Source organism: Bufo gargarizans, chromosome 6 (genome assembly GCF_014858855.1).
Source record: "Bufo gargarizans isolate SCDJY-AF-19 chromosome 6, ASM1485885v1, whole genome shotgun sequence".
NCBI classification, from domain to species: Eukaryota; Metazoa; Chordata; class Amphibia; order Anura; family Bufonidae; genus Bufo; species Bufo gargarizans.
Window position 1 is genome coordinate 133,341,059 of NC_058085.1, and position 12,989 is coordinate 133,354,047.

At 42.0% G+C, this 12,989-nt stretch overlaps 1 protein-coding gene across 2 annotated transcripts in view; it reads right to left on the bottom strand.

Annotated features, from left to right (window-relative positions):
• Positions 1–770: 770 nt before the first annotated feature.
• ITGA3 (integrin subunit alpha 3) overlaps positions 771–12,989 on the bottom strand; it is a 55,041-nt gene continuing 42,822 nt past the window's right edge. Inside the window, exons 15-26 of one of the 2 annotated variants that reach the window (XM_044296936.1) lie at positions 11,826–11,991; positions 11,678–11,746; positions 11,512–11,591; positions 10,385–10,462; positions 6,452–6,554; positions 6,186–6,362; positions 4,348–4,443; positions 3,924–4,037; positions 3,520–3,618; positions 3,291–3,416; positions 2,211–2,361; positions 1,587–1,725 (exon numbers count right to left, since the gene is read on the bottom strand). In XM_044296936.1, coding sequence (XP_044152871.1) covers positions 2,251–2,361; positions 3,291–3,416; positions 3,520–3,618; positions 3,924–4,037; positions 4,348–4,443; positions 6,186–6,362; positions 6,452–6,554; positions 10,385–10,462; positions 11,512–11,591; positions 11,678–11,746; positions 11,826–11,991 — 1,219 coding nt within the window. In that variant the 3' untranslated portion in view covers positions 1,587–1,725; positions 2,211–2,250. Of the gene's footprint in view, positions 1,726–2,210; positions 2,362–3,290; positions 3,417–3,519; positions 3,619–3,923; positions 4,038–4,347; positions 4,444–6,185; positions 6,363–6,451; positions 6,555–10,384; positions 10,463–11,511; positions 11,592–11,677; positions 11,747–11,825; positions 11,992–12,989 lie in introns of both variants that reach the window. The other variant, XM_044296935.1, reaches the window with a different exon arrangement.

Here is a 12,989-nt window from a genome sequence, read left to right on the forward strand (position 1 = left end):
CTTGTGTGCGGGATCGTTGAAAATTGTATTCACATTGATCTTTCATTAATATTGAGGGATACATCTTTTAATGTATAAGAAGTAAAAGTTACGTCTTAAATAGTCCAGATCACTATTCACTTCCTCCTTTTCTTGATTTATGCAAGTGATCATATATGAACATCATTATTTGATTTTCTTTGATTCACATCAGCCTCCATAAACGACTGCATTACATGGACTGATTATTAATTTTATTGAACACCAACTACTGCTGCAGAGAAACTAAAAATTTAGGGACACATTTATTAAGACCGGTGTTTTAGATGCTGGTCTTAATAAAGCCCTAAACGCGCATCCAGCGCCAGTTCTAAATGTCAGGCCGTTTCTTAGTGGCCTTACATTTAGATCTTTTTCTATGCCTAAAACAGGTGTAGAAAATAGGGAATGAGACGGGCCTGCCGGCCCATCCGCTTCCTAGCACACAATAAAAGACCTGGCGTGAGCAGGGCGAATTCGCAGATGGCGCGGCAATTAACCTTTGCACCACTATCTGCGCCTGAAATAATTATATTACTATATTACTATACTAATTTAGGCGTATTTCAGCATAGTAAATGATCCCCTTACTATACTTTGGGTTCCTACAAAAATAACAGCTGATTGCTGTGGATCTCCGCAATAGTACTTCCAGTGGTCAGCTTATCATCTACATTATGGAACCTATGGCCAAAAATACATTACCCAAAGTGGACATCTGATTTAAATTTACATCAAATAGAATTCACGGGGAAGGTTTACAGATCCAGGAATTTATTTCATGATTTTATATTGTTGATAACATCTTAGGGTGGAATGAACATCATGAAAAGACTGGAAGAGTATGATATCTCCATATACCACATCAACCATGCTGTACAATATAGAGCATTGTGTTTTCTGAAATAGGAAGCATTTTTCATTCATTGGAACTGTCCGAGTTACATATAGTCCATATATGTCCACCATATCTATACTCGTAAATATGGCTCACTGTATAAAATACAGGCTTATTATGTGCAATACATATGAGGAGTCATCTCTGTAAGGGAATTAGTTCATCCAGTGTCATCCAAATGTTTCCAGTGCTTCCTCCAGATCTGGACGTTCATGCTCTGATATACAATAAAAATGTATTTCTAAAGGAGTTTTTCCAGTGTCTTTTAACCAAAGTCACAAAAAGCATAGAATGAGTCCAGGTCTCCGTACCCATGTTCTGCTGGATAATTTATGTTTCTCCAGTGTCTCCATAATTCCAGTGTTACAGGAAACTCTGTCTCTTTATTCCAGTGTTAGGTCATACCCTCCTCCCCTTATTTCATGGCACCAAAGTCAAATGGAAATACGCTGCCCACATTCGAGTGCTACAGGATAATTTGGTGTTTTTCTATTCCAGCATAGTAAAATAATAAAATTCCTATATAAAGTCAATCATAAAATAATCTACAGCTGTCCCCCAAACCCTTTTCAAATGTCCCCATTGTCAATAAGAAGCCAATGTCAAAAAAGGAGATAGTCCAGCTCCCGATGAGTCTTGGCAATAGAATGCTCTCAGTAGTATCTGGCCGTTTCTTTCCAGGTGGTGACCCAGTGTCTCTGGCTGTCTGGTAGCCTGCCGCACAGCTTCTGTCTTTCATCTTGACGGACACACACAGCATAGTGAGTTTGGGCCAGGCTGTAATGTCTGACACGATGGAAAAATCCAACCTGCAGAATCATGGGCAGCAAGGAGACATAGCGGGAAGGACAACATGGATGTTGTGGTTAGAATATGTTGAGACACATACGGTTGTGAAATAGAAGTTACCAAGGAGAAGAGGTACAATGATAGAAGAGTTGATATGGGACAGTCCCATAGACAGTGAAGTTGTGTATATGAATAGGTTAAGATGGAAGGTGATAAAGAAGAAAGATGGAATATAGACAAGAGATGATGTGAGTAGTAGTTAAAAATTAGGAATGGCATTTAGACATGGTTAGGTGTGAAATAGACACAAAGGCAGAAAAATATAAGACGTTTTGTAAAATAATTCCAGACAGACTAAATAGAGGATAGACCTATAAAAAAGATACATTAGCTTTAAGATTGTACAGTAAGTTATCAGGTACCATGGCGAACCAGAAATAAAGACACAAGTAGTGGGAGGAGGCAGGAAAGGTTTGCAAATGCTTGGCTGAGATTGTCTGGTTACCCGAGGGGCAGGGTTGGGGGTCAGTGGTCAGAGGTCGTACTCAGGAATCCTGTGTTAATCTCTCAGTCTCCGATGGTTGCACCTTCATTTCAGCCTTCTGACCTCTGACCTCATACTTGGCACGGGTGTTGGCCCTCCGGAAGAATCCACACTACAAGGCAGGAGAGTGATGAGGGGCCGAACAGGAAAGTCATTGGGAATTGTCACAGGTTATTACAAAACAAGTATATGGGACCTTTTACCAGGGCTGATGTACAGGGTAATGATTATGAATGTATTGTTGACTCCCGATCATTGTCCAACTGTTGAGCAGCAGCTGAGCTGCATTTACATGCAGCAATCATCCCCTCTGTATGGGGATGAACGATCACTACTCCAGTCGTTCATCACCATACAGATTCAATGGTTGTGGACAGTACATCCCTGTTTTTACAGTTAAGATGTGAATGCTCAACGAACAAGCTTTTGCCTGTTTGTTGTTTGATGAGTGGCACCTTACCATGGGGCAATTATCGGGAGTGAATGTTTAACTGTCCCTATCTTTGGCCGTGTAAAAGGGCACTAAGAGACCAGAAAGCCCTGGTTAGCAAGTCGAAAGACTGTAAACCTGTTGAAGTGGTCCGTATAGGATGAGGAGCGTCAAAAATGATATCAATATATAAGCAAGCGAGGAACAACAGGTCAAGCAGGGGTTGCACTCTTACAAAGGACAGGGCTGGGATACACTTGACATTTTCAAGCATATGAGAACATTATCATTTATCACCTTAATTGAATCCACATTTGGACTTGCCCGACAGTATACCAAAGGGTCCATGCTCTAACACATGAGCCTCTTATACAACATCCTCATAAAGGTCTATCAGAAACTAACTCCCTTCGAAGCCAACTTTTGATTCAATCATGTTCCACTTTATGTTGATTTCTCAAGGGTTATTTCTCTGCTGGACTTAAAAACCCTCAGTACAGGACTGCTTGTGACTGTATTTGATCTTTATACACGTTTAGCAGGTCCATAGTCATTACAAAAATTCCACCTATGAACAATAAATTTCTGTCTTTTGAGATTTCATCTCTTACCTTCCAGAGGAGCAGAATGATAAGTCCTAGTAGTAAAATTCCAGATAGCACTGCAACAATTATCACCCAGAGCGGAAGTTCAGCCGGAGGTGGTTCTACCAGTTCTGAGTCTATTGTGACTGCAAACTGAAAAAGTCAAAAGTAAAACATACATGAATAGAAATAATTTATGGTTAATCCATGTAGGAAAATACATCTGCACAAACTGACGTTGAATCGCAACACTTACCAATACATGGTGGCTTGGCATTTTTATGGAGTCAATATCGGTTTTCAGATAAAGTCCTGCTGATCCTTCCACCCAAACTCTGTCAGCATATCTATAATCCTGAGGAAACACTAGAAAAATTAGAGTTCAGGACAGAAGTAAAATATGATACGTCACCTATGACCATGTTATGGATCCATGGTCGTAAGCCACAGTATGGTGCAAAAAGTGCACTATATCGTTCCATGGCATGACATAACATATTCCCCTAGAAAAAATTTCTTCTAGGAGAGAATTTGCTGCCTCACAGAGCAGTGCACAGAGTGCCTACAGGTCTAAAATACAGATGCAAACTCGCTTCACATTATCTGTGCAAATGGGATTGCCCTAAAAGAATGAGGGATTAAATCAACAATGTTTCTCACCTCTAAGAAAGTGCTGTTCCAGACTCTTGCACGCACAGTAATATTGGCAGTCGTTTGCAAGTCATTCAATGGGCATTCAAAACGCACACAGTTGGCTCCTCCACCCGCACACCTCTATAAACACAATGTAGAATATTAGAATACAGGTGAAAGCATGAAAACGCATGCTATACAATGTCATCAAATGTCAGCTTTCTATGCAAATTCAAGGAGAACATGAGTAGGGAGTCTACAGGTTTCCACCAAGAAGAAATGCTCACATTCATGGCCATCAAGAAAAAAGATGGAATATTCCTATAGTTTTATGCCAATGTAGTGCAGTAAGGATGGGACAAGAATGTGAGACAATAACCATCCCATGATAACAACAATCCCATCCTTCTGTGAGGTTTCAAGACACGGACATTTATGTGCTGATTCTTACCAGTAGAGTATTTGGTCTTTTGACGGCTTGCAAAACTTTTACATCTGGCAAATCCAACTTTACAGTATCTCTCTTCTTTCTTCTACCTCCACTGAGCTGAACAAAGGAAAAACCAAGTCACTGAGATGGAGTATGACTCTGGCCATCAACTAGACATGTAAACAGCTATCACAGTTGGCAACAGTATTTTGGTCATTGTCTGAAAATGCAGCAAAAAGTCATCAAGTCAAAAGGGCTTTCCAAGAGTTTTTTTACTGATGACCTATCCTTTAAATAGGTCATCAGTATCTGATCGGTGGGATCCGACACCCGAGATCCCCGCCGATCAGCTGCTTGAGAAGGCACCAGCCCTCACAGTAGTGCAGCGGCCTTTTCCAGCTTTGAGCTAGGTGAGGACATGTTCATCAGTCACATAGCCTAGGCGCAGCTCAGCCCTATTGAAGTGAATAGGGCTGAGCTGTGATACCAAGCACAGCCACTGTCAAATGTACTGTGAGCTGAGAAAAAGCTGCAACGCTACTGCGAGTGCCATTACCTTCTCAAACATTTGAGCGGTCCCCGGTGTCCCGCCGATCAGATACTGATGACCTGTCCAGAGGACAGGTCCCCTTTATTGTGGGAAGTCTAAGGCACACTTGTGCAATATTCATGCTGTTTAATCAGCACCTTGATATGCCACACCTGTGAGGTGAGATGGATTATCTCGCTAACACAGATTTAGGCCTCATGCACATGACCGTTGTTTTATTCCGTGTCCGTTGTGCCGTTTTTCGTGAGTTTCTGCGGACCCATTGACTTTCAATGGGTCAGTTGAAAACTCGGCTAATGCACCGTTTGTCATCCGCATCCGTGATCCGTGGTTTCGGTCCATCAGTCCATCAAAAAAATATAACCTGTCCTATTATTTTCGCGGAAAACGGTTCGCGGACCCATTCAAGTCAATGGGACCGCTAAAAAACACGGGGGCACACAAGAGATTGTCATCCGCGTACGTTTTTTTCCTATCATTTGCATGGCAAACCTGTCTTAGATTTTTTTTTTACTTTCCTTTATGTCTGGTGATCCTCCAAAAATAAAGGAAGACACATGGAAACAAAAACGGAAACGGATCACGGAACCCCATTTTGCGGAACGGAACACAACAATGATCGTGTACATGAGGCCTTAGACAAATATGTGAACAATATTTGAGAGTAATGGGTCTTTTGTGTATGTAGAAAATGCTTCAGATCTTTGAGTTCAGCTCATACAAAATGGGAGCAAAACCGAAAGTGTTGCGTTTATATTTTTGTTCACTGTATAAATCACAAGTTTTGCAGATTTTTTTTCCACAGTCTATATATTAATCTTCTCAACTTCTGCTCTATAACATGCTGCCTGAAGAGTGCACTGCATTTTCACAGTGCCAGGTTCTTTTTCAGTGTCTTTTCATACATCCCGTTGCTGCCAACTTTTATTCCTAATCTAATGTTCAGAATGCTTCTGACTTGCCGCATGGTAATCAAATGTTTCACCATGGCTTATCTTGACAGCATTAGTTTTGTATATTAGTTACCGTCTGAACTTTGGATCATGGGTCCACCCTGAGAACCATGACCTGGACATGGCCAACAGTTTATGGAGTTCAACTGCTTGTTTAGATTTGGTGAATCCATGCCTACTGTAAACAGTCTATGTGCTTTTGGAACAGCAGGCACCTCAGATATAAGGAAAAAGCTTCTAAATCCAAAGGAGCCAAAACATACTGTTGTAACATACAGTAACACATGGGATGTCTGCAGATTAGTAGTCCCAAACATCCTAAATATATTCTCAGAGGATGCAGAATGTAGGCTTACAGTGAGGTTTAAAGGGTTAATGATGTCTTCGGCAGGCTGGCACTGTGTCACGTTTGTTGTCTCCACCAGCACCTCTGTAAGGTATAAAAGCCACTTCCCATTGGTGACTTCATAGGGCCACTCCACAGCTAGGATCAGGGATACCAGATCGTTGAGGGGTTCACCCTCATTTTTAACCTGCAACAAAATTTGACAGGTTAGCTCAAGACCTCTGGTTACTAACCTTCAGTTTGGGATGGCATGTCAACTGCCCAACCATCTCTCACCTTAAATACGAACTCCACGGGGCTTCCCACATCTTGCACTCTCTTCATGGCTGATTCCCCCTTTACTTGACCACTGAAATAGGTCTGTACGCTCTGGGGCATTCTGTGTAGTCCCCATCATAAAGAGTAAGAAAGGAGACTTTAATATTTAAATACTAATGTGTCTCTTAGTCCAATTTAAACGGTAACCCCCATCCCAAATATTTCACCTATTACTTTTTTATATTATCTGCTCTTTATCTGTTTAGCAGTTTACATTTATTGAGATCCATATAAACTGCAGTTCAGACATCATATAAAGTATAACCACCTTTGACATAAAGGAGAGGTTGTCACACATTCACCCATGTTACTAACATCACTAAATAGCAATATATAAAGGAGGTGTCCCATCTACACACCTACAGTATAACAGCATAAGGATGTCACAGAATTTGAGACCCTTGTATCTAAGCCACATCCCATAGATTGAAATAGTATGCTATTGCAGTCTATAGTACCGGCAATCAGAAAATCACATATTCAAGTCCCCTAAGGGGACCAAAATTTACTATAAAAAAGTTTTATGTTTTTAAACATTGTAAAAGCCACAAAACATTGAAAATGTAAATCATCCTGCTTTCTTAATTTTACATATAAAAACAGTCAAATAACACAATTGTATCGCCACGTCTGAAAATGGGAGAACTATTAAAATATTTATCGTGTGCAGTGAACGCCGTCATAGGAAAAATACAGTTTTTAGGTAACCTAGTCTCTCAAAAAAAAATTACAAAAAAGTGATCAAAAAAATGTATGTAACCCAAAAAGGAACCAATTAAAAACTACAGTTTACCTCACAAAAAAACAATCCCCCATATACAGGTGAAACTCGAAAAATTTGAATATCTTGCAAAATTCATTTATTCCAGTAATGCAACTTAGGCCTCTTTCACACTTGCGTTGTCCGGATCCGGCGTGTACTCCACTTGCCGGAATTACACGCCGGATCCGGAAAAACGCAAGTGAACTGAAAGCATTTGAAGACGGATCCGTCTTCAAAATGCTTTCAGTGTTACTATGGCAGCCAGGACGCTATTAAAGTCCTGGTTGCCATAGTAGTAGTGGGGAGCGGGGGAGCGGTATACTTACAGTCCGTGCGGCTCCCGGGGCGCTCCAGAATGACGTCAGAGCGCCCCATGCGCATGGATGACGTGCCATGCGATCACGTGATCCATGCGCTTGGGGCGCCCTGACCTCACTCTGGAGCGCCCCGGGAGCCGCACGGACGGTAAGTATACTGCTCCCCACTACACTTTACCATGGCTGCCAGGACTTTAGCGTCCCGGCAGCCATGGTAACCATTCAGAAAAAGCTAAACGTCCGATCCGGCAATGCGCCGAAACGACGTTTAGCTTAAGGCCGGATCCGGATCAATGGGCATTCATTCCGGATCCGGCCTTGCGGCAAGTCTTCGGGATTTTTGGCCGGAACAAAAAGCGCAGCATGCTGCAGTATTTTCTCCGGCCAAAAAACGTTTCGGTCCGGAACTGAAGACATCCTGATGCATCCTGAACGGATTTCTCTCCATTCAGAATACATTAGGATAAAACTTATCAGGATTCTTCCGGCATAGAGCCCCGACGACGGAACTCTATGCCGGAAGAAAAGAACGCAGGTGTGAAAGAGCCCTTAAAAGGTGAAACTAATATATAAGATTGACTCATTACATGCAAAGCGAGATATTTCAAGCCTTTATTTGGTATAATTTGGATGATTATGGCTTACAGCTTATGAAACCCCAAAGTCACAATTTTAAGGTACCCTTTGCTCAGGGGATATGGATTAATTATCTGACTAGAGTGTGACCTTTTGAGCCTAAAATATTGAACCTTTTCACAAAATTCTAATTTTAAGATGCATTACTAAAATAAATTGACTTTTGCACGATATTCAAAAAGTGTGTGGAATTGTGTTTTTTTTTCAATTTCACTAAAAATATATATATTTTTTACAGTTTTTCAGTACTAGTTATGGTAAAATAAATGGTGCCATTAAAAACACAATTTGTCCTACAAAAGACAAGCCCTCATACATCTATTTGAACGGCGAAATAAAAAAAATGAAGACTCTTGGAAGGCAGGAAGGAAAAAATTAAAAAATAAAAATAGGCAGTGCCCTGAAAGGGCTAATATCGCAATATACCATATATTTTATTAAAACGATTAAAAAAATTCTGTGTGGGGCAAAACAGAAATCCCCCCCGACAAGTCCAACACTTTTTTGGGGGATGGGAGTGCGCTAAAAATGACATGATGACCTTATTTTGTGCATCAGTACGATGCTGGCAATACCTGATTGGTAAAACAGTTTTATCGTGTTTTACTACTAAAAATAAATAAAAAAGTTTGAAAAAAAAATCTTTCCAGTATTATATTCTGAAACCCATAACTCATGTTTTTTTTTTTTATCTACAGAGCTGTGTGACGGCTCTTTTTTTGCGGGGCAAACTGTAGTTTTTATTGGTAAGATATGACTTTGGGATATGAAGAAGGAAGATCGGCACTCGCGATAGATTTTTCACTGCTGCAATTTATTTCAGTCACTTATTAATACATAGTGACGCGTTTCAGCACTAAATCGTGGGATACATATGTCTTTTCTGATAACTTTTTATTCACATATTTTTTAAGTGGCAAGGTGACCAAAAAACACCAATCCTCGCATTCGATTATTATTTTTTTGTTATAGTGTTCACTGCGCAGAATAAATATTTTGATACTTTAATAGTTCAGACATTTTTGGACGTGGCGATACCAATTATGTTTATTTTTTATAGTTTTATTTTTATATGTAAAATTGAGAAAGGGTGTGACTTTTAATTCTTTACTGTTTTTTATACATATATATATATATATATATATATATATATATATATATAAACAATTTTTTACTTTTAATCCCCTTGAGGGACTTGAACATGTGATGTCTTTAAATGTTTATACTAGGGATGCTCAACCTGCGGCCCTCCAGCTGTTGTAAAACTACAACTCCCACCACCACCATGCTTTGCTGTAGGCTGTCCAGACATGCTGGGAGTTGTAGTTTTGCAACAGCTGGAGGGCTGCAGGTTGGACATCCTTGGTTTATACTATAAACTGCAATAGTCTATGGGAACTCTGCTGGCTTCCTCTAACAGGCAGTTTACTGTGGCAGGCCCGGGAGCCTTCAGAAGGCCCAAGGGTGCCATAGGCTCCGATGGGAACCATGCAATTTCACCATGGGTAAGGCTGATGAGAGGTCAGAGGGAGACTCCTCTCTCCGCGTAACCTCTCAGTCGCTGCAGCCGTTATTGAACGGGTCCCCTGAGGCGTTAAATAAGCGAGATCTAAGTTATCTCCTATCCTGGTCATTGCTGGCAGGTATCAGCTGCCACATATCAAGTCGGCTAAGCTTGTCAGATGCTCATTGCATACCCCACATGCAAATGACGCACATGTATGTAATTTTGTGTTGAGAGGTTAGCCCCCCCCTCATCCCCCCCCCCTATTGTATCTATATGACATGCTTTCTGACACATTCCAGTTTCCACAGTCACTAAAGAATACACAAAAGGCTGGTATTTCCTGCTTTCTGCGCCTCACTTTTCCACTATGCTGTAAAGTCTGGCTTTTATCATAAGGATTATTATCAAGCACTCAAGGGGATTAAAATGACTGAATGACAGATCATTTTTACTGCAGGGGGACTGGATAAGCAGCATTACGTCACTGTTCTGATTAACCCTCTGTAGACTGTATAAGAATATGGGGGCTATTGCAGCAGCCATAAAGCACACATCCAATATGGCAGACCCCAGTAACACATGTAATCCATAAGAAAATTCCCTGCTGCTGGGTTCCTCCTCTCTGTGTACTGTCTCTATAAGTGAGGATCATTTCAGGGACTACTTACACAGATAATGAGGTCTTTAATGTGTAGTCCACCAAGAAATCGGCATATTCCTCCTCCAGACCGGTCTGTTTACTCAGTCTAAAAGGGAAAAACAAAGGAATCAGGGCTTCCTACATGAATGGACTTGATGAAGAATTTGGTGTTTCTACACTATCCAGAGCTATAAATCAGCCCAAGTCAACATGGCCTCATAGATTTAAAGGGATTATTGTCCATATTTTATAATCTCTTTAGGCTAGAAGGACCTCTCGAAATAAGTGGATCACAGATAATCCCACTCTTTGTAACCCCTGTGATCAGCTGAAATCAGCAGGGAAACCTGGGAGCAAATGTCCAATTTCCCTACAGTGTTAAGCCTCATTCACACGTCAGTGTTTCACGGACGTGTGCTGTACGTTTTCTCCACACGTCCCCATTCATTTTAATGTGTGTATTCAGACATCAGCACGGTCCGTGGGTCAGTGTTTTTAGCACAGATGCATGCTTTATTTTGTCTGTGTTCACGGACCCATCACGTCTATTATAATCTATGGGTCCATGAAAACCACAGATGCAACACGGACAGCAAAAAAACGGACACACGGGCCCAACACGGATGCATCACCGAACACCTGCTCATGGATTTGAGCATGGACACAGACGTGTGAATGAGGCTTTACAAAAGAGAAAATGGAGCACTACAAATTACCACCTGAAATCAATGGAGCTTCAGTGTAATGCAGAGATGTTGTGTTAGAGTTTCTCTAGTTCACAGATGAGTGTCCATCCCTCTTTAATTCAAAATTTCCGAAAAGGAAAGATATAAAATTATATTCTTTTAAATAGAAAACCCCATTAAGATGCCAAGAATATGTGCTGAGAACTCCATAATAGCTAAAACTAAGGGGTTGTGGCACATGACAGAGTCTTAGCTAGATTCAACAGAATTTCTGCAAGTCTATGGCCAATCCGATCCTTTCCTAAATACTGCCAACAGGAAACGAAAGAACAGCTATCTGTAGAGCACCACCGCCACTTTGTTCTAACCATCACTGAGTGCCATAGCTTACAGACCCCACTTTAATTGACTGCACTCTGGTTCACATTTTGCACATGGACTCCTCTAACGTTCTGTGGCTATTCCTTACGTGGACAGCTGGAGTGCAGTGGTCACCTCTCTGGTCTTCAAGACAATTCCAGTGGTTTGAAATGTGATGTCAATCTCAGCCTATAGAAGACAGGAGTAGGTAGAGAATATAGCAGCACAGCCTGAATATACTCTGCAAACAATTCAATTATAAATTGGTTTCTTACCCTTTGGTTCCTCCGGAAGGGGTTTCCCAGCTGACACAAGACAGTACCATCAAAGACACAGGAACCAACCTATCAAAACAGCAATACAAATATTATTAGTCTAGAGGTCTGTTATAGCAGTACATAACACAGTCTTCATGCCACTTACTGGTCGCGCTGCGGAGAAGACAAGTTCACCTGGAAATGTGACATTTAACATAGCTTCATGTGCATCGTCTGCTGAGGAGGTTGCAGTAGGGAAATTGGTCACAACTATTCGAAGGTGCAACCTCTTGACATTTAAGTTATAATAGAGAACCTGAGTTCCATTTACCCTATGGAAAATGATACATAGAGTTATAGGCAGAGGTTTTATGGAATAATAGGAGGCGATATAGGAGGGGGTTATATAGAGTAATAGGAGGAGATATAGGGAGAGGTTATATGGAGTAATACGATATAGGGAAAGGTTATATGGAGTAATAGGAGTTGATATAAGGAGAGGTTATATAGAGTGATAGGAGGAGATATAGGGAGAGGTTATATGGAGAAATAGGATATAGGGAAAGGTTATATGGAGTAACAAGAAGAGATATAGGGAGAGGTTATGTGGAATAATAGAAGGAGATATAGGGAGAGGTTATATGGAGTAATAGGGCGGAGATAAGGGAGAGGTTATATGGAGTAATAGGAGGAGATATAAGTAGAGGTTATATTGATCCTCGGCGGCGCTCTCGGGCGCGAGTTCCTGGTTCCTCTGCGGCCCTCTCGGGCGCTGTTCTCTGCGTCCACTGCGGCGCTCTCGCGCGCTGTTCTCTGGCGTCCTCGCGGCTCTCGGGCGCGGTTCTCTGGCGTCCTCGGCGCGCTCTCGGCGCGGTTCTGGCGTCCTCGGCGCGCTCTCGCGCGCGTTCTCTGGCGTCCGGCGGCGCTCTCGGGCGCGGTTCTCTGTCGTCCTCGGCGCGTCGCGCCAGGGTCTCTGGCGTAATCGCGAGATCTCGTAGGGGTTATCTGGAGTCCAGGAGGACTCTTGGGCCTGTTCTCTGGAGTCCTCGGAGGCTCTCTCGAGAGCGGTTCTGGCGTAATCGGCCGCGCTCTCGGGCCTCTTCTCTCGCGTCCTCGGCGCTCTTGGGCGCGGTGCTCTGGCGTCCTCTGCGGCTCTCGGCGCGTTCTCTGGCGATCTCGGCCGGTTCTATGGCGTCATCGGAGGAGCTATTGGAGAGGTTTATGGAGTCATAGGAGGAGCTATTGGGAGAGGTTATATGCAGTAATAGAGGAGATAAAGGGAGAGGTTATATGCAGTAATAAAGGAGATGTAGGGAGAGGTTATATGCAG